Source organism: Lathamus discolor, chromosome 5 (assembly GCF_037157495.1).
Source record: "Lathamus discolor isolate bLatDis1 chromosome 5, bLatDis1.hap1, whole genome shotgun sequence".
Classification (NCBI taxonomy): Eukaryota; Metazoa; Chordata; class Aves; order Psittaciformes; family Psittacidae; genus Lathamus; species Lathamus discolor.
This window is the reverse complement of record NC_088888.1, coordinates 12,348,400-12,370,095: the sequence shown is the minus strand read 5'-3', so window position 1 is coordinate 12,370,095 and position 21,696 is coordinate 12,348,400. Positions and strand designations below refer to the sequence as shown.

Below are 21,696 nucleotides of genomic sequence, written 5' to 3'. Positions count from 1 at the left end.
CCTCATCTTGGAATGGGGGTGGCTATTAATGCCATGAAATGAACCTGGAAAAGTCCTATAAGTGTAGAGTTTACTGTTGATAATTGTGACACCCAGTGGTCATTTAAAGAACCATGAAAACGTAGTGTAGAGTGCAGTGAACCTAAGGCTACATAAAATATTGAGGTTTACACAATAAATGTGTGCTTTTAAGGGTAGTACTCTTTTCCTCGGTAATTTCTACAGATAGTAAAAATAAGCTATTTTAGGAGTTGTGAGAGTTTCATCCATTCAGTTTATGTTTTACCCTGTTTAACAAACATACCTGTATATTTGTATTTACTTGTACAAAGCTTTTTAATATCTTGTGAGGCTGAAGTTACAACTCCAATAAAACACACTGGATGAATGACAAGAATTTGCTTTATTGCAGTGAAGTATGAAATGGCTTTTAATTTTTGCTGGCGAGAAGCTGGCTCAGAAGTCTGGGAGATAAAGGGACCTTGTTTCCCCTCCTTTGTTTGCCACTGACTCATTGTGTGGCTTAGAGCAAATTGCTTGTGTGCATGGCTGATAAGTACTTCAGTCAGTATGTTCATAAAGGTGCAAAGGTGTAATTAGTATTGGTCTAGGTGGCCTTCACCTCCAACCATTTATGCCATAGTCAAGAATGATGAAATTATATGCTGTGCATAATGTGTCATATTTATACTCCAAAGCATCATATTACCTTATGAGTTGTGTTTTATTACAGAGCACTGGATACAGATTGAGTTCCATATACCTGGTAAATGGGAAATTAAATTCCATTGTTTATGGATTGCTGACCATAAAATATTTACTCTTGGCGGCATGTTTTAAATAAAGGAATACCATCAAAATTCATAATATCTAACTGTGATGAACTAAGCAGCACATGTCCATTATATATAGTTATATCTATTGTTTGGGAATGCCTCATGGAACCGCAGAAGCTTTTTTGCTACACAGCAATAGGAGCAATGTCAAAAGACATCCAGTTATAAACCTGGAGATTAGACAGAGCTGCAAAGTCAGTTATTGCCTAAGGCCCTCTTCTTGGCTGAATTTAGCTGTGTCTATACTGTGTGCCTCAGGAGTGCTCTTCAGGCTCCCTGATTGTGCACCCTGTCTACATCAAGAATTGGGATGACATCTGAATTCCCACCATTTAGTCATCTGTGCCCTACCCAGTTTCCATGCAGGGAAACAGCTGCCAGAAAGGAACAATGAGATGTCCTGGCAAGCCCTCTTCTATAGGGGTGAGGAGAGAACCAAGGCAGACAGACAGATGCAAACACACAAGCTGAAAGGCTTTTACAGCATTACTTTCCAAGAACATAAGTATTAACTTTTTAACTTATTTTCAATTTTTATTTTTATGACCATCAGTGTTTCATATTTAATAGGATTGCATGAAATATTTAATTGTCATGACCAAAAGGGTATGTGAAAAAAAGGTTGTAGACGCACCTGTAGAAGCTCACTGGGAAAGGTTCAGGGGAGACCTTAGAGCAGCTCCCAGTGCCTGAAGGGACTGACAAGAAATCTGGAGAGGGGCTTTGGACAAGGAATTGTAAGGACAGGACAAGGGGAATGGCTTTAACCTGACAGAGGGGAGATTGAGATGAGACCTTAGGCAGAAACTCTTCCCTGTGTGACTGCTGAGGTGCTGGCACAGGGTGCGCAGAGAAGCTGTGGCTGCCCCATCCCTGGCAGTGTTCAAGGCCAGGTTGGGTGGGGCTTGGAGCAACCTGCCCTAGCGGAAGGGGTCCCTGCCTGTGGCAGAGGGTTGGAACTAGAGGATCTGTAAGGTCCCTTCCAACCCAAATCATTCTGTGATTATACGAAAATCCTTAAATGCTGAATTCAAGATACAAATACCTTAAAACGACTGCATATGTTGGAACTAAATTGGTTTATCATGAAAAATACAGAGGTTTTATATGTCATTATTTGCATTCCTGTAACATTTAGTAGTTCTGGTTTCACACTGCACTGCTCTGATCTTCACAAGGACACACACAGTCAAAAATACCATAGGTAACAATAGATGGAAACAGATAGAAGAGTGCACCCAAAGAAATTGAAATGATGCTTCATAAAATGCATTGTTTACTGTGTAGACTAACAGATTGTCACCTGTTGTTCTTAATTGCAGGGTGAAGAGTGGTTTTGTCTTCCAGCTTCTGATAAGAAAAACAAAAGTATGTGACATTATGTTGTGCTAACATAAGAATATATACTGGTGCTTACTGATACAGTAAAATATGTACAACCTGGTACAATTGTAGTTTAGTTTCTGGAAGGAGACTGTGAATAGATCTTTTGCTTTTGAAACTAACCCTTAAATATGGATATTTGCCACAGAAATTTGTTAGTACTTGGTGTCCTTCCACTGTTTATTCTGTATTTGAATGACTTGAATTCTGGTTTGGGGTCATAGATGCCTGCTCTTGTTTTTCTTGATTTTACATGTAGCTCATTTCAGTCCTCCCACTAGTGCAATATTTTATGTTGTTGTTGCTTTTTAGCCTTAAAAAGCTTTATTTTATTCCCCAGACACTGGATAAATCATGTTAGAAACCAGTTTCTCCTTAACTTTGTTTACACCAGTTTTTGCTAGCCAGCATAAACAAAGCCTCAGGCAATTTGCCATCCTATTCTAGACAGGATGTCTAACAAGTGCAGTAAGTGCAAGGTCTTTTGTTTACATTGTGAACTGAGTTTGGGGTTTTTTGCTTCCCAGTTCTGTATTCTTCATTCTAAAAGTATTTTCCCACTGTATGAGGAGAAAGCTACAACACACAATGTGCAAATCTGCATTTTTAGATAAAAGAAGACACAGGTATGTGCTAGCTGGAAGAAACCTGTTCCAACACTTGAATTGTAAGAAAAAGAGTATGTTGAGAGAAGAAAGAAATCTGACATGTATGTTAATATTTACCTTAGTTTATGTATTGGGAAGTGTGTGCTTGGTACAGCGTGAGTATTGATGTTGTTTTATCCCTTCCTGCACAGTATGCTCTGGCATACACTGGAAGGGCATCTCCTGGTAATTGTTATTAATTGCTATGATGCAGCATGCCAGAGGCTCATGAGGTGTCTCTGATACCTCACTGAAACCAAATGTTTCAGATACAGACATAAATATCATAAAATACAGTTTTCCCAATAAAGCTACACCCCTACTGATAAGCTGGTGCCCTGAGGCCTAGCGATAATAAGACATTCTGACTTAAACTGCCACACTCATCTCTCTTCACACCACCTTCTGTGACAAACCAGCTCTTCCAGTGCTCAAGTTCATTTTAATAGTTAGAAATTAGCTCCTCACACTCAAGATCATTGAGGCTTGGCTCTTTGTAAGTGGTGGCTGTGAGATACACACATTAATATATTAACTTCAGAGCAGCCTCAGAGCCGGAAGCAGGGTGAGCCACAGTGCTCTGTCGGGAGATCAAAACAAGTGGATCCACCCTCATAATCTTCTTCTTGCACAACCCCTGACATGGCTGTGCGTGGATGTGTTTCACCCTGAAAAGAGGTGAAAAGAGGGCAGACTGCTGACTTACACAACAGAGGAGACAGAAGTGAATTTTTAGACTCGGCCCCTGAAGCCAGTACGCTGAGAAAAATAACAACTATAAAGGATGTAGTAAGCAAGTTGATTTTGTATCAGGGTGAAATGTTTAATAATTACTAGGCCAGACTCCTGCCTTCTGGTGTTTTGAGTGCTGAGGTATAAAAATAAAACTTATGAAATACAAAATAGCATTTCTGCATGGTGGGAGTGAGCAAGATTTTTTAAAGGATGTTTGTTTAAGTGCTACTACAGCAGATGTAATTATGGATCATACCATCTCTCTAAGTCACAGGAGTTCAAGAGATGAAAATGGCTGTTTAGGACTTGCGTGTGCAAGTGTCAGAGAAGCTGGAGAAATTCTTTTCTCTTGAAGTTGAAAAGCCTTCTCAGACCCTAAAAATAACAGAAATTTCATTTTTTTCACCAGAAAACCTTTCCACAAAGTCAGTGACTTGTAGTTCCAATGTCAGTCCTAAGAACCTTTGAAGACCAAGAGAATATGAAAGGATGAAGCATCCTCTTGTGCACGTGTTTGAGGTGCCACTTTAGCACCAGTGTTTTCAGGAATACAGGCACAGGTCTTAGTCACTAAATACCCCTGTGGTGGCAAGGACTATTCCTTCTCTGAAGTTTTTACATGTCTGTATTTTCATCTTCAAGCACAGACAGACAAGGGAAGAAGTAACTGACTGACCGACTACTGAACAAAGGCCCCTTGAAAGAAATGTCTTTGAGAATCAACAGACAAAATTAGCAGTTGTTAGCCCACTGTTGATTTACAGTAGAAAATCACGTAGACATTCTTCCCTGAAAAGTCCTGCCTGCTGCTCTGCAAGGGCTCAGATGGGGCACTGTTGCTTTATTTCACCATCCCTTTAATTGTGTAGTATTCCAGAAGTTCAAGGAAGAGGCAAGAAACCAATGGAGAAATTAAAAAAGTTAGGAATGTAAAATCTCAGCCATTGATTATAGCAGGATTTCAACACACCTGTGCTAGAAATGTGCTCTATTGTTTTGGACAAGCCATTTTACCTGCTGGCACCTCACACCCTTATTTGATTTAGGCCAGAAGTTTCATCTTTAGCCTGAGCCAATCTAAGACTGTACTTCTGCCAAAAGGACTTTCCTTCCCCTTTTTGCATCAGACCAGCCACTCACATGACCATACAAGAAACTGATTGAACCGAAAACCAGCCCTGGGAGAAAAAAAGGGAGATTATTTTTTAATTAAGTCTGGAAGCTAAGCCCTGTGTGCCACTAGACAGTTGCTGGTGCTAATGAAATGGGTAGACTGGGAACTAGAAGAAAGGAGAGACAGTGCCCTCAGCAGCAGTGAGATTCTGCAGGTGAGTCTCCTTTTAAGTGGGTACATCTACTTTAGCATGCAGTATGGCCCAAGATTTGCTCTGTAGAGATAAACAGGTTATGTTGCTGTCCCAACAGCTGTGCTGTGTGCATTGGAGGGGTATTACTCTGCGTTAGCTCTAGGCTTGTCCCATGCAGGACCTTGGTGTATTGGGTACACTGCTGGAGCACATCTCCCAGTTTAGTTGATACAAAAGCTTATGTAGATGCACCCAGTATGTGCATGGGTGTACCACTGGTTGGCACTAAGATGTTTTGAGACCTCTAGATCTTATCATAATACCAAAGTTTTTAGAGTCTATTTAAACTCTCTATTTGGAGATGGAATGCAGCAGACCCAGTGTTGAGTGAGGAAAGAGATCACAAGGATTTCATGTGGTTTTATCCCCACAAAAGACTTAGTCCTGCTTCCAAGCAATGGAGGTGTGCCAAGGCTGAAGTTCAGGTCTCCCTGCAGTTCCTGTTGATGATGGAGCACTTGATGTTTTTCCCCTATTTGTGATCATTGCTGTACCAATGTACAGCTCTGCTTTTCTCAGCTCCTAGATGTTTCCTGTGGACTCACACTCTAGTTTAAAATGCACCTTTTTGGGCAGCATCTTTAATTTGCCCTTTGGGGGTGCTTTGCATTTACTGCTTGCTGCTATTTTTCACCGGTCACTTTGGCAGCAGAAGGAAAGACAGCAGGGGGCACCAAATCTGCATAATTCGGTTAAATGACAGCACCCAGGGCCACGCTCTGCATACTTAACAGTTTTCTAAGATAGCTGCTTACTTCTCAGGTGCTAAAGTGGTGAAAGTGGGGGTCAGATTTCCACAAATGTAGAAATCGAGGCCAGTAGCAAACCTTTCTCCTGCCAGTTGTCATCCCACTCCCGTCCCAACTTGGTCCTGTAGGCTCCAGAACTCATGTCCAGGAAGATGCTTCCTCCAGTACTAAATTCAAGAATGTGTTTATATTGGTAGAGTTGGATTAACTGAAGTTTTTGCCTTTCAGTTCCAAAGTGTGCTGGTATTAGAGAATAGGCAGAAGTTCTTCCCTGTGAGGATGGTGGGACACCGGCACAGGGTGCCCAGAGAAGCTGTGGCTGCCCCATCCCTGGCAGTGTTGAAGGCCAGGTTGGGTGGGGCTTGGAGCAACCTGCTCTAGTGGAAGGTCCCTGCCCATGGCAGGGGCTTGGAACTGGATGAACTTTAAGGTACTTTCTAACCCAAAACAGTCTGTGATTCTATGACTGGCACTATGAAAAGATTTCATGCCGAAATCAGTGTTGGACTCCCAAAGAACTCTCAGTGGCTACACAAAATGTTTTCAAGCCTAGAATAAGTGATCTAGCTTAATTCTGCCTCTGTTTTTTTGCAGAATATGGAACTCAGCTTCCTTACGACTTACTTCTTAATAAAAAAATCCTCTGCAAAATAAAATTGAAACACAAAATGGCAGGGGCTTGGAACTAGATGATAAGGCCCCTTCCAACTTAAACCTTTCTATTATTCTATGATTTAGAGTGTGTTGGGTAAGGTAGTGAGTCTCTGGATTGTAAATTATAACCAAAATCTAGCTAACAATCCAGTCTTAGACCTTAGATGCAGTGTACATGACATTTTCTAAGGTGGGTTAAGGAAGCGTAGTTTGGCTGACATTTTTACTTGACTATTAATGTAGTGTTGGGAACGTGCAAATTTGGCAACATATTTTCATGTCATTACCAGTAGAAGAATATTTCTAATTTAAATCACTTTTTGTAATTTAAGACCATTACATTTTATTCTACCTGTAGTGCGCAGAGAATATTATATTCTGTCTCCATATTCACTACCCCTTTACATATTTGACTGCATGTGTGTCTTCAGAGTTTTCTGTAGGTGAAATGAACTCAGTTCTTTGTGGTTTCTCTCAGAGGTTGTCTTTTATATCTCTAACACCTCCTGAATTATCTCTAAGCGGTCACATAGTTTTCACAAGTGTAATGTCCAAAAATGTCATTACTTCACATCTTCAGTGCTACATTTTGGCTTATGTATCCCAGTACAATGTTTCCTGTTTTCATTCTAGATTGATACTATTGACTCATGTTCAGTTTGTGAGAAAATATGCAGCTAATTTTCTGAGGACTGCTGCATCGTGTTGTGAAAATGCAGCTGGTTTTGCTATTCATGATTCACTGTCAAAATGGAAGGATTTTGCACATGGGATTGAGTAGGATTCTACCTCAGGTCTAGCACTAGTCAAAACTTCCATTGATACTTCGGATAACGCAGTAGAAAGGATTATTAAATACCATTCAGTTATCACTGCAGAGAATTCTTTCACTTCATGAAAGGTGATGATATTTTCATCCTATCCTATGAAAGGGTAGGATGCAAATTAAGAATTATCATGACAAGTAAAGAAATCAGTGTGAAAAGTTATGCAACTCAATGAAAAACAAGAAGTACTGCATTTAGGTAGGAATAATTATTAATTATTCACAATATTATTCACAATTATACACCATATTAAGAGCAGGAACAATTAGAGAGCACTGTAAAACAATGTCAGAATCACAGAATTAGCATATATGGCTTTAGTTGCTCATTCCTTTTCCTAAGACCTGCTACTTTGCTATGGAAAGAATTTTGTTTTATTTCATACAGTTTTACCCTGATTCATCACTGGTCCTTGCTATTTTTTCCTTGCTCTTTTCTGGGTACTTGTGTAATTTAAATTAACAAAAATAAATGGAATAAAAAACCATGCCACAATATTTATCATTCCCAGGCTATGCACTTTTCTGGAGATGTTTTTTTACCTTTCTCAGTTTTCTGGAACTTCATCTGTCTTTCAGGATTTCTCAGTCTGGGATTATAGCAACTTTTAAACTATAAACCACACTGGAAATGTGCCTGTCTCCTTTCGTAAATGGGCTTTCATGTAAGGAAATTTCATGCATATCTCAGACTGTCTCATAATGGTCTATAGTATTTAATAAACATTTTTATTGTTGTCAAAGATAGTAAAATATTAGCTATTATTGTGAAAAAGCACTTTTTCAGAATGCATATAGGTACCATAAAACTTGCATATTGAAGCAGAACCTCATTTAAGAAGTTGTATAGACAGAACAGTGAATGTGATGACGTGGTGATCTACTTTCACAATACAATATAACAATAAATTCAGACACCTCAGATTTGAGGCCCGAAATTGTAGGGTTTGGAATTTACATCTGATGTTAACAGAAGAAACTGCATAAAATGGATTTATACAACTCATGGTTGGCGCTGCTTTGGACTGAAATGCAGTCAGACAATTCCTCTTAGTTTATCTGGAGACTCCCTCCAGTTCACTTTCACACCTTGCCTCTGAATTCAAACAGGCTGAATGTATCTTTGCCTTGCAGCTCAGTTAAAGTAATGTTTCTATGACTCAAGTTTCTAAGCTGAAAGTTGTCTCCTTAAAGAAGACCCTGGTTGTGTAGTGGAAAAACTGGAAAATGAGAGACCTCACTTGAAGTACTGTGTACAGTTTTGGTGTCCTCAACATAAAAAGGACATGGAACTGTTGGAGCAAGTCCAGAGGAGGCCACGAGGATGATCAGGGGACTGGAGCACCTCCCGTATGAAGACAGGCTGAGGAAGTTGGGGCTGTTCAGCCTGGAGAAGAGAAGGCTGCGTGGAGACCTCATAGCAGCTTCCAGTACCTGAAGGGGGCCTATAGGGATGCTGGGGAGGGACTCTTCATCAGGGACTGTAGTGATAGGACAAGGGGTAACGGGTTAAAACTTAAACAGGGGAAGTTTAAATTGGATATAAGGAGGAAATTCTTTCCTGTTAGGGTGGTGAGGCACTGGAATGAGTTGCCCAGGGAACTGGTAAATGCTCCATCCCTGGCGGTGTTCAAGGCCAGGTTGGATGAAGCCTTGTGTGGGATGGTTTAGTGTGAGGTGTCCCTTCCCGTGGCAGGGGGGTTGGAACTAGATGATCTTGAGGTCCTTTCCAACCCTAACTATTCTATGATTCTATGATTCCATGTCAGGCAGCTTTCATGCACTTCTGTAACTAAGAGAGACAACAATTTTATTTTTGCTTCTCACGAGTCAGCAAATGAATTAATTTTAAAACTCTCCCTCTGGTTTTTAAGAAATGAAAGCCAGAATATGTTGCTAAACATGTAGGTAAATATACTCCGCTTAAAGCAGCTTGCAGCTGCCTGTGCCTTTTGCAGAACACTGTTAAATTACATCTTAGAAAACACAGTACGATGCCTCAAGAGAAACAGTCAGTGTTTGATGAGCATATTTTCACTGAATTCGAAGAAAGTCTTACACGTGTTAATAAAGAATATTGATAAAATCAAAAAATTGGAAACAATGTAATGTGTTTGGGTTTAATTCAGACGTGGCAGCCCTCCAGGATGAAATAACCAATGGAGGATAACTTTGGAGTGGGTAAAAGCATAGACGCTCCCCAGTACAGTTTCTGGATATGAGCGTGGAGATACCATTTGTTGGAGCAGAAGAGTAATTATGTCTTTGTTCCTCTTTGGTTGCACTGAGATGATTAGCAGGGGAATCTCGTTGTGCTGGGTACACTTCTGAGTTTTGCAAGACAGACACTTTCCTGATAAGGATTGGATTTGCTTATTTGAGGCAGTCTGGTGAACAACCATCAAAGGAGAACGTCTCTTGGCTGCTGTGTCAGGCTCAGTGCAGTGTGGGCATACCATGCCACTCTCAGCCGTCTTAGTTGCTCAGATGAGTAGTTAGTTGGTAGGTTGATCAAACTGTCCACTCAGCTGCTAAAGCTCATTTACAGCAATTCCACCTTCTAACTTGGGAGGCACTAGTCCCTCTTCAAAGTGAAAATGAACTCAATAATGCCATCTGTGGACATCGATCATATTAATTAATTTTCCTAGTGACTTTTGTTACTTTTGTGATGTACTTTTTTTTCTTGCTGGGCATCTATTACCCTGCTAGTCACCTCCAAGCCACCTCTCCTCTTTAGGGGCATTTTAACAGAAGGGAGTTAATAGGAATCCACATTGGGTGTGAATTTCCAGTTCACTAATTCACACTATTCTTGCTGGAAACACTTCAGTGTTAAAGGTAAAATAGCGTACTGTACTTTCACAGCAAGATTGTGTTCTCCTGGCAGGAGAACACAAAAAAGTGTTCTTAAAGTGGCCTTAGTAGGAAATAGGGCAGCTAAGTTGCAGTGCTTGGAAATTTACACCCTAATCATCCCAAAGTAGCTTCTCCATCTGGGCCAGAAAAAATACATGAAGAATACTCAGGAGGTTGTCCAGTGTGTTACCTTTTCCTGCAGTATGATCTCCACTGAAAGCATGTGTTTTGTCTGGTCACATTTGGATCATCACAGTGGAAAACTCTTCCACAGTTCAAATCAGCAAAAACGCTTTCCCATTTTCAGTTGTCTGGATGTTCAAAGTACCTCTCAGAAGGCAGCATACATACATACATGTTAGTAACAACAGGAACTGATAGATCATGAACATGAATTGGAAATGCCAGTACTAGCAGTAAAATGTCATCTTTGCTGCCATTTCAAGCCTGAATCTGCCAGCTTGATTAGCTTTGCCTAACTGAATAGTTTTGCTTATGTTAATTGTTTCAATGGATGTGGAATTACTGCCACTAAAATGAATGCTTCAGAATCCAGAACAGCCCCTCACTTAAATACTTGCTGAAGAAATACTTTTCTTTTAGATAACCATGTCCACAAAGAAAACCTGCCGGGAGCCAGTTTGATTTTGAGACTTGCTTTACTTGCAATCTAAAGCAAACTCTTTCAATATTTGTTAGGGAAAAAAGGAAAAGAAAAAAAGTTCATTCTTATTGTGTGCTATTTCACATCAGTTTATAGGTGAATAGTTAATGTAACCCAGTCAGCAAGTAACTCATATATAGCAGCTACCCCTCTAAATCAATTAGCTGGCTGATGTCAAGGCAATTACATTAATATAAGGCTGATGCAAGTTCAAGGAGAAGAGAGCTTAGTTTCTCTATAGGAGAACTAAATGCCTTGAGCTGAGAAACAGATTTTATGTGTGTGCATGCAGTACTTGTGAGTCATGATAGTTTCTTAAAGGCTGTTTAACTTTCTGAAGTTGACATGAGTCATTGTTCTCTTCCCAGGTAATGAGTAGTTAAGATCACATTTAGCTCTTCCATTTCTCTAGTAATCTCTGAGACTTGCATTTCATTGATCTTCCTCTGAACTGCTTCAGAGTTCTGAGTGACAAGTAAAGGCTTTGAGAAATAACACAAGATAGCTCCATTTGGAGAGCATGGATGACTAGACCTGCCCCCCGTTCCTGCTCAGCCGCTTTTGTCCTAGAAATAAAAGTGACAATTAGTTTTAGAAAAGAAAGCATCCTATATCCTTACTGATTAATGTAGGTACAAAACCCTTGTGGTTTAGGCAAGTTTATGTAGGTGTTCAAGATAACAGAAAGAAAAAGAAGACAGAACACAGTTTAGGATATTTGTGGTATAAAATGCACTGGTACCTCCAACCAGGATTGCAAACCTTTCCTGTTTTCTTCAGAAGAGATGGGTATGTCACAGAGAATCACCTTGTTTTGCTCGTTCTGCTTCAGACTGGGGATATTTTATATGATGTTAAAACCAGGATGGCTAATGTATTGAAGGTTTATATTTAGAATAGGAATGATCTTTCATCACAGCATTCTCATGAGACTCTTTGCTAAACATGTTCCCACTCCCCCATTGCCACCTCCAACCTTTTCTTCTGGTGTTTTTCCAATTTGCAATATGAATTCTTCAGTTCTTGTTATCAAATGCTAAAATAGTTTTTATAAAGGACTTAGCTGAACTGACTAGAAATTTTAGGTGATACAGAGTGCTACAATCATTATTTTAACTCCTTCAGTTTAAAACATCCCTATTTATGGTGTTTTCATTTTCTCTCTGGTATAATAAGAGGAATGTGTTTCAAATACACAGAAGCTTAGGGGATCAGCTTGGACAATCTTTCAATTCAGCATTTGATAACAGAACAGATTTCTGTTCTTGATATGCTAATAATACAACTTGTGGCCTTTAAACAGAGGTAAAACCTGATACTAATTTAGCAGAGGTAGAGAATGAGGAGGCAGGGATATAGAATCATAGAATCCTAGAATAGTTAGGGTTGGAAAGGACCTGAAGATCATCTAGTTCCAACCCCCCTGCTATGGCCAGGGACACCTCACACTAAACCATCCTACACAAGGCTTCATCCAACCTGGCCTTGAACACTACCAGGGATGGTGCACTCACAACCCCCCTGGGCAACCGATTCCAGTGCCTCACCACCCTAACAGGAAAGAATTTCCTCCTTATATCCAATTTAAACTTCCCCTGTTTAAGTTTTAACCCTTTACCCCTTGTCTTGTCACTACAGTCCCTGACGAAGAGTCCCTCCCCAGCATCCCTATAGGCCCCCTTCAGGTACTGGAAGGCTGCTATTAGGTCCCCACGCAGCCTTCTCTTTTCCAGGCTGAACAGCCCCAACTTCCTCAGCCTGTCTTCATACGGGAGGTGCTCCAGTCCCCTGATCATCCTCGTGGCCCTCCTCTGGACTTGTTCCAGCAGTTCCATGTCCTTTTTATGTTGAGGACACCAGAAATGCACACAATACTCCAGGTGAGGTCTCACAAGAGCAGAGTAGAGGGACAGGATCACCTCCTTCGACCTGCTGGTCACACTCCTTTTGATGCAGCCCAGGATACGGTTGGCTTTCTGGGCTGCAAGCGCACACTGCCGGCTCATGTTCATTTTCTCATCGACCAGCACCCCCATATAAGGGTCCTAAGCTGATGGCATCAGTCCACTGGTACTGTCACTGCAGTGCATGCCGCTGTACATCTGCATAACCTCTCCTTCCTTTCACATCACAGATGCACCCACTTCTTATGAACTGCATCAAAAGTGAAAACACTCTTTTTCTAAATAAACACAGCCAGAATTTAATGTTTATATCTTCATTAATCAACACTGTTATTTATGCAGACCATATTGTAACCATTAATGCATGCAAGTTAAAAATGACTAACACCATTAATTCAGTTAGAACACAGATGTAGGTTTGGTAAAATACTGAATTTTTCTAAACTATAGCAAAGACACCAGGCCTTGGTTTACTGCTCCAGACTGTTGTTTTCTGGACAGCAGGGATAAACATTCAGTAGTGGTCTCAGTATAAAGAGGAAGAGCATTTGATTTAATATGAGAGAATTTTGAAGGGTGTCGCATACTTGACTTTGTTCTGACTTCTCTGTTCGGAATGATGGAGCCATGAGGTGTGAGCTGAAACAGCCTGCAATGTGTGTGAGCAACCAGTAGGGCTTGTAGATGACCAGAATATTTCAGGCTCTGGAGAGGTTAAAAATCAAACACCATTAAATCAGAAGAATTTGGCCCACAGATATTATTCAGTGTTTGGACAAATGCATGTCTTATGCAAATTGTCTTATTAGCATAGCTAGCTCTACGAGATCTTCAGTGACTGATGAAGGCTTTCTCATAGGTTACTTATTCAGAAAGCTTGTTTCATTTTCATTCCTTTGATGGAATTCAGTTATTTAGAATTGGTAAAGCTAGAGCACACTCTCCCCCAGCACAGACCCAAATTAAATTCCTTCTTAGCAAAGTTAGCAAGAATTACTTGTGTGAAGTTTCCAGGTATTGATGTGAAGCAAAACAGGTAACGTCAAAGGCAGTTAAGATATGTTCTTTTGCCAGTGGGAGTACTTCACACCTGGAAGTAACATGAACACGCCTTCTGCTGTTGCCATGAATAATTATGGTATTTGGCTAATTCTAATCCTTCTGAAAAATTCACACATAGTTATTAGAGATCTTTTGAAATTAAGTGAATTCATTCCCCATTCAGTTTCACTGGTTGTGCTTTAAAGCAGGCCCTCCCCTGCCACTGCTATTTTCACTTGCTTTTGCTACTCTATCTTGGAACCAAGAGCAGAGATCTTGTCTTTCTGGAGTGCTTAGTATCCTGTCAGATAGTTCATCACTGGTGAGAAAGCAGTTTCACTGAATTCCCAGGAGAGAAAAGCTGAATTTGGAGGAGATGAGGAAGTGGGAAGAGTGAGATCAGCTAGTTCAGGTGAGTGACCTAACTTGCAGATCTGAAGCTTCAGTTTTGCCAGTGGCCATTATAAGCATGAGTGTAATTCTGATATTGGCTGGCAAGTGAATAGGAGAAGCAAAGCAGTTTAGCATATACTTCATGCTCTGAACTGTCTTATTTTGCTATTTAGGAACATTTGTAATTAGGAACGTTTCTAATTAAGAATATTTCCTAATATATTGGGAACATTTTAGGAAAATTGCATAGTAACCTATGCTTTTTTAAGTGGATTTCAGTAATTAAACATGGAGCTCATAGTCTGACAGGAACCTTAGGAAATCCAACAAGGACCAATGTAAAGTCATGTACTAGGGAAGGAGTAAGCCCTGGCCATGATACAGGCTGGGAACTGACAAGTGTGCTGAAAACAACCTGAAACTGCCAGTGGAACAGGTTACCCAAAGAGAGAATTGGCCATCTCTGTCCTTGGAGATTTTCAAGACTTGACCAGATGAAGCCCTGAGCAACTAATCTGACCTTGCATCTGGCCATGCTTTGAGCAGGAAGGTGGACTAGACACCTCCTGAGGTTCCTTCCAACATAAACTTTCCCATGATAATATAGTTAAAATTCATTCAAACAGTTCCTAAAAAAGAAGGTGGGCACAGTATCTTTGCCAACATCTGGTGAAATGATCTATTTATTTACCTGGCAGTAAAATGAGATTATTATCAGTGGGTTTGTGAACTATCATATTCCCAGTATCTGAAAATAAGATTTCATTAACAAAATGTCACTCGCCTTTATTACTGCAAAGGTAACCTTTTGAAAATGAACTGACCATGAAGTAATACAGTTGTTTCATTTAGAATCTGTAGATAATCTGAAATAATAATGTGTAAGAGTATGAAATGCTTCTATAAATCTCTGTGGGATATTAGCAGTAAAGCCCAATGACGGCAATTTGTGTATAAGAGTTGTTAATAATTTAAAATTACTTAAGGTTCACAAAACAGATAGTCAGATGTGTTATTAAAATATACTCAATCTAATGAATGACAATTAACTACTGTCATTAATAAAATGGCTTTTACTCTAACATCATTCAGTAATATGTTACACTGAAAACTGCACATGGTCACAATAACATGTGAATCTTAAAACTGTGAACAACCTTGGCTGAGGGCATACCACCTTGTTGGTGGATTTATGGTAATTTTAGCCTCTCACTTCAGGGACTAATGGTGTAATAAAGGCTTGTCCTTTATACAGTTGTGGAACTTACTGGGAAGTTGAAAGGACTTGTTAGCAATCTCTGCTCACCTCTGATGCTCTTCTGTAAATTAACCACAGGAAATTTCTTTCAGTATCTTCAAATTTTTTCATTATCTAGCACGAAAGGTCATTTCATATGAAATCAAGTGCTCCAAGATCTGCTAATGTAAGGACATCCTGAACTCATAAACCTAACTAAATCTATTTTCACCACGTATGTAGGAACATTGGATGTCATTTGGAGAGCAGTCTGTTGCTCACCAGATGTACTCCTTTGTTATTAATCTAGTGACTGAAATTTTATGGTCTCTTCATAGAGATCCTTACGAAGTAAAAAGCCATTAAGTAAAATTTCCCAAATCATCTCTGTCTGTGCTTTGACCTGTGATAATATTTGCAGAGTGACAGCTTTGAAAATCAGCATCTCAGTAGCAGTTGTACAGAAGCAGCACCACCATCTATGCTCTTGTGATGACTCTGAAACTGGGATCAGACTGTATTGCAAAAAAAAAAGGGCTGCTTCATTCTCTAATTCCTTCAGGAACCTGCAATCATATTTTCCAGTAAATATGCATGGTAAAGACAAATACTTTCTGTTTACGAACACAACAAAACATGCTTCAGTGGGAAGTGTGGCATTCCAAAGTTCAATCTGCTCAAGTACAGCAAGGACACTTTTTTTTTTGTAAAATCTCTTTCTACAGAAGTTTTAAAACACACTGTCATGATCTGTTTGTGTGTATTGTGGGATACAGCCTACAAAACCAGTTCGTGTAAAAACTTTGCTAAGAACTGTTGTGAAGTTTGAAGTACCTTTTGTGACCCATCAGCAAATACATTTAGAAGAAATAGCCTCTGGTTAAAGATGAAAGGAGAGAATACAAACCTTTTTTTTTTGTTTGTTTTTTACAATCTGAACATGAATTTATTTTCCATTTCTTACAGACTTTCTACTTGATCTGAAATTCATCTCCATGCGTCAGCTGAGTATTTTTTGATGCTGCAGTCCTGGGCTACAGGTGTATGCTGCAGGTTAAGAGCATCAGTCCCTTCTGGAAATGGCTTGGGAATACATTACCTGGAGGAAGCATGAGAATTTGTGAAATTCTGGAGGCAGAAGAACAAAAGACGAAGTACTAAATCTGAGGCTGTGGCTGCTAAAGTGAGCTGCTGAGCACTGGAGAGCTGCAGAACCTCTGCAGCTGTTATTTCCAGTAATAGAAAAGAAACCCAAGTGTGTCTCGAAGGTGTGGATGCTATTTTGTTTGTTTTGGGAGGAGAAATGTTAACTAAAATAACAGTTCTGAAAACAAAAGTTCTTTTCTAAAGGTGGCTATTCTCTGTATTTGTCTGGTTTCCCTATTCCAGTTCCCTTCAGCTGATAATGCTGCATCCTCAGGTCCCACACCCTCCATCCTGACCTCTGTAACATGCATTATTTCAAAGGAGCACAGCTGGGTGCTGGACTGTAATTTCTCATGCAGATAGGACCACATCCATCAGTTTATTTGAAGGTAAGAACCAGCACCTTGGAAGTGGAATAGACCTTGGAGAGCTAATAGACAGACTGATGTTTCTGCTGTGTTCACAGGGACTTAAAGGGAGAAAAGGGCCAGGCACATCCATATTATTTCACTTTTTGCCTCAGATGCCATGCTTTGTAGTAGTTTTGGTCAGGAATGACAAAGGAGCAGCTCCCTGCTATAGGGTCCTCATGCCATAGAGAGCTGTAATGAGTTTGTATCAACATGGACCTAAGAGTTTTCAGTGAGTACTGAGGCAAATTTCAGAGATGTATTGAGTGAAGGGTAAATCTTTCCATCACTTAAATACCTCAGGATACTTAAGGTATCCTCATGGTATAGTGTAAGAAGTCAGTGGGACAGAAGTGTCCTAAATGCATCTTAATAGATTTTCCTGTCACTGTATATCAGAAATTGTTGTAATTAGTCAGCCACTAGCAATGAATAATGGCTAGAAATATGGCTAATGGACAACACATGTTTCAGAATCAGTATTGGGAAAGACTGTGTGATCTTGAAAGTGTTTGGCTGTGGAACTGTCTCCTTGCAAAATGAGAAACAAGTATTTTGCCTGTGTTCATTGAGATCTCCAAATACATAGCTGGAGTGTAAATTAAGACAAAAGACAGTAAAACCCAGGAGAATAGTTGCCTTGGGGTGTAGTCCTAAACTGAGTTTAATGGTTGGTTTCACTTTGTCTTTTATAATACCTACAGTATACCTCTATAGATATGCATGTATATGTGTGTATATACATACAAGTGCTCCAGAAATAAATGTTTTATTTTGAAATACTGATACTTGCAAGAAAACCAATCTTAACACAGGTATATCCAGATATTAAAGTAACCATGGCAAAAAATAGAATAATAAAAAAAGAATTCCAAAGACTTCTTCTGTACCTAATTTGCAGCTCTTTTCAAAATGTGTGGTTATGAATAAACCATTTACTTTCACAAGCATAGGTTCTGCAGGATTTCAGATACAAAAGAATTAAAAGGTCAGAGAATTACAATGCCTTTACTGCATTCCTGTATGACAGCAAAGTTCATTACTATTTGCCATGTTCGTCCTTAATTAAAGCATAGAATCACATGTATAGTCTGGAGCAGCTCAATTATAAAAGGTTACATCCATCAGTTTCTTCCTGTTTATTAATGACTGGCCTTAACTCTTGATTCAGTCAGCACTCTTTCCTGAGGATAAAAATGTGTATTATGTTGAAAATAATATGCCATAATTTTAAACACAAATAGATTGCAAACTTCTAAATAGAAAGCTTGTACTGAACTTGGCTTTGATGGAATTACGATCTCTTGTACCACGAAGTTTGACTTTTCACAGGTGACCCCTGGAAAGTTTCTACATAGTTTTGTTTCTGAACCCCCGTCTGTGCATAAAAGCTAGAAAAAATGTTGTGAACTGAAATTCTTTTCAAGTTTTGTAAGGAAATTTCAAATGGATAGCTCTCATCCATGGTGTTCAGAATACACTAAAATAGGACTTTCTGGCAATTCTTAAGTACTACTGGCTATACATAGTTGCATATATTCGGGTACGCTTGTATGAGTTCAAAAAGAGATGGCCCATCAAAGAAATTCTGGTTTGTAACGGGGATGTTCTTGGTGTTTGTTAACTGGTTTACTGAGGTATTATAAAAGGAACAGTTTGAAAAACTCTTCTCTTAAATCTTTCCTCAAACTAACAAACCTTAAAGCAGGTAATTTAATTTTAAAATATGACAAAAGGGAAGGGCTCAGACTTCCCAAACCCAGTGTATTTGAAGACAATAACAAGGCGGTGGGATTGCACACAGGTGTGTCACATTTTAAATGATGACAGATAAACCACAACTTATTTGTCTGGTCAGCTCTCAATGTCAATGTCAGTTAACTTCATTTCAGATACAACTCAGTGGAGCTGGGTATGTCAGATCTTGATGGGAGTTCAAACTGTTAAATGGTAACAGGAAGCTAAATCTTAGTTCAGGATAGTTTAGGAATGAGTAAAACTGATTGATAAAAAGCTGATAGAGAAGCAAAGAGCCAAGAAGAGCAAAAAAATGTCTCTGTTAGTAAGAAGACCATATACTCTGCCCTTGAGTTTAAAACACAGAATCAGCTAGGCTGTATAACACCTTTAAGATCATCAAGTCCAACTGTTCCCCCAGCACTGCCATGGCCACCACTAAACCATATCACCAAGGGTCTTGTCTACACGGTGTGTGAACACTTCCAGGGACGGTGACTCCACCACTGCTCTGGGCAGCCTGTTCCAATGCCTGACTGCCCTCTGGGGAAGCCATTTTTCCTAATCTCCAGTCTACACCTCCTCTGGTGCAGTTTGAGACCATTTCCTCTTGTCCCATCCCTTGTTACCTGGGAGAAGAGACTGACCCCCTCCTCACTACAACCTCCTTTCAGGTAGTTGGAGGGAGAGATAAGGTCCTGAGTCTTCTCCACACTAAACCCCCTCAGGTGCCTCAGCGGTTCCTCATCACACTTGTGCTTCAGACGCTTCACCAGCTGTTTTGCCCTTTGTTGCCTGCTCCAGCAACTCAATATCTCTCTTGCAAGGAGAACATTTATCTGATCCTAAAAAGAAAAATAACAGTAACAATTAAAAAAAGCAAACACCTTAAGCACGAAATTACCTTCTTGGGGTTTGGCCTAAACCCACAGCACCCCACGCTCCCTCCCCTCACGCTGTAGTGACAGGATTCCAGTCCGACCCCCCCCGCCCCGCTGAGTGGGCCCGCCCTTCGGGGTCTCCCTGGCGGCGGGGTCCGCCCACCACCGCGCCTCAGCGGGGAGAGCGGAGCGGCGGGGCTGGGCACCACCGGGGCTGTCGGTGCGGCGGGGGCTCGGCTGTGCTCGGTGGGGCGAGGGGAGCGGCTGTGAGGGGGCGCGGCGTTCCCCGCCGGGTCCGAGTGTGTGGGGCGGTCCCCTCCTCCGCGAGGGCACCGGAGCGCTTCGCCGCTCTCTCCGTCGGGATTTCGGGGATCGCTGTTCTCCCGGTCGCCCACCGGGACTCCCTGGGCGGCGGGGGACACGGAGGGCTCTCCCCGCCATGGCCTTCACCTTCGCCGCCTTCTGCTACATGCTGTCGCTGGTCCTCTGCGCAGCACTCATCTTCTTCGCCATCTGGCATGTGAGTACCTCAGCACTCCTTGTGCCCCCCGGCCCCTCCGCCGCCCGCGGAGACCATTAAAACCGCCTGCAGCCCGGTGCGAGGGTGTCGTGCCATGAGGGAGAGGGGCTGGGCCGGGCAGCCCTTCTCCCGCGTTGCTGAGGTGAAGCCCCCATGGCCGGTGTGTGCGGCCGACGTCCCGCGGAGGGACCGGGCACTTCCCTCCCTTCACCCGGCCCGCCCCGGCGGTGCCAGCGCAGACCGAGGGCACCATGAAACCCCGGCATGCGGGGCCTTATTTGTTACAAATCGACCACCCTGAACACCGGCGGTGATCGTTTGTGCGAGCCCAGCCGGCCGCGCTGCTGGAAGCGTTTGCAGCCCTAGCGCTGGCTGAGCCGTGAGGGGAGCGCCCTGGGGTGGTGAGAGGTGCTCGGGGCTCTGGCGGTGCCAAACCGGGAGATGCTCCAGGTAAGAACACATGCTTTTCTTGCCTGAGAGTCGAGCGTGGTGAGGCAGAAGCCGCCCCGCGCCTGATGAAGCAGTGGGGTGGTTTTTCCTGCGGTAGTTACTGCGTTAATAAGTTCTTTTAAAAGTAGGATTTGAATGTAAGACTTACCCTTTCTTCTAATGCGTGAATTGGTATTGGAGACCTTCATTGGCTTCCCTCGGAAGTGGTGGTGCTTAGTCCTTGTTGTACACGGGGTGGCCGTGGTAGGCGTGAGCATGGAACTTGCAAAGTGTTTATTTCCACAGAAGTGAGATTATTCTTATGCTTGACTTAAAATTCTTTTAAGTGGTTGCGTGTTTGCGCTGTGTGTGTTCTTCACAAATAATTTAATGCTGAAAGCGTTCAGGATGAAACAGGGTAAGTTGAAAATAGAGCAAGTCTCAGGAATGTCTCTACAGATACCTGACGGAGTAAGATTAAAAAGCCCTTCCTTTGTCTAACAAGCAAGGGAGATACAGAGTTTATTGAAACAAAAGTAAAGCTGGTAGCTTGTTTGTATTTAAGCATCTTAAGTGTGAAACATATCACTCTGTTGTGAGAATTCTTTGAAGTCATATTTTGAACTCTTAATAGTGCAGTCACACGTTTTTTCTTATGAATGAAACTGCACAAGCGTGATGGTAATGCCAAGTACTGTTGGTATCTCAAGTACTGTAAGGTCTCTTAGCAGTCACCTACTGCACTTCTGTTCTCTGAAAAAGAGTAGCAAAAGTTAAATGGTTAGTCATGTTTTCTTATTGCTTCCTCCCCAAACCTTTAGGTGCTCAAAAGCAAGAATTCTACAGCTTCTTTAAAGGGTTCTACTCTGAATCTCTTGCTAAAAAGTAATTACAGAATCATTGAACACTTTGGGTTTGAAGGCACCTTAAAAGTCATCTGGTTCCAACCCCTCTGCCATGGGCAGGTACACCTTCCACTAGATCAGATTGCTTATTTTCTTCATTAGTAACACAGTTTTAAGCATTATTTTTTTTAAATGTATTTGAATTCTGTTGTCATACTGTATTTTTCCCACACTGAAGTTGTTGTCTGAAGACATACAGTACTTGTAGCGAATCTGGCAAATTATTCTTGTGTAAATCAGTTTAGTTACTGCAAATTTACTTTTGGTGAAACATTTCCAACTTTGAGTCTGTACACTTACGGAGAGTGATCCATTAGTTGTAGAGCTCCATAGGAAGCAACTAGGAAAGGAAACCTTTTGTCAGTAGGCTGAT

At 41.1% G+C, this 21,696-nt stretch overlaps 1 protein-coding gene and 2 long non-coding RNA genes across 7 annotated transcripts in view; 2 read left to right on the top strand and 1 right to left on the bottom strand.

The window, feature by feature from the left end:
• LOC136014795 (uncharacterized) overlaps nucleotides 1-16,586 on the top strand; it is a 28,114-nt gene extending 11,528 nt beyond the window's left edge. For all 3 annotated transcript variants that reach the window (XR_010612873.1, XR_010612872.1, XR_010612874.1), the window contains 2 exons: nucleotides 2,159-2,204; nucleotides 16,262-16,586. This is a non-coding gene — a long non-coding RNA (uncharacterized LOC136014795). The remainder of the gene's footprint in view (nucleotides 1-2,158; nucleotides 2,205-16,261) is intronic.
• Nucleotides 16,587-17,781: 1,195 nt separating this feature from the next.
• On the bottom strand, nucleotides 17,782-19,977 carry LOC136014796 (uncharacterized). The gene is made up of 3 exons (XR_010612875.1): nucleotides 19,920-19,977; nucleotides 19,218-19,433; nucleotides 17,782-18,035 (listed from the first exon to the last, which is right to left on the bottom strand). It is a non-coding gene; the product is annotated as an uncharacterized LOC136014796 (long non-coding RNA).
• Nucleotides 19,744-21,696, top strand: part of CNIH3 (cornichon family AMPA receptor auxiliary protein 3) — a 46,415-nt gene continuing 44,462 nt past the window's right edge. For 2 of the 3 annotated variants that reach the window (XR_010612870.1, XM_065679789.1), the window contains exon 1: nucleotides 19,744-19,989. Coding sequence is in view for 1 of the 3 variants with exons in the window: in XM_065679789.1 (XP_065535861.1) it covers nucleotides 19,909-19,989 (81 nt within the window). In the remaining 2 variants the exon portion in view is untranslated. Of the gene's footprint in view, nucleotides 19,990-20,245; nucleotides 20,440-21,696 lie in introns of those variants that run through there. The other variant, XR_010612871.1, reaches the window with a different exon arrangement.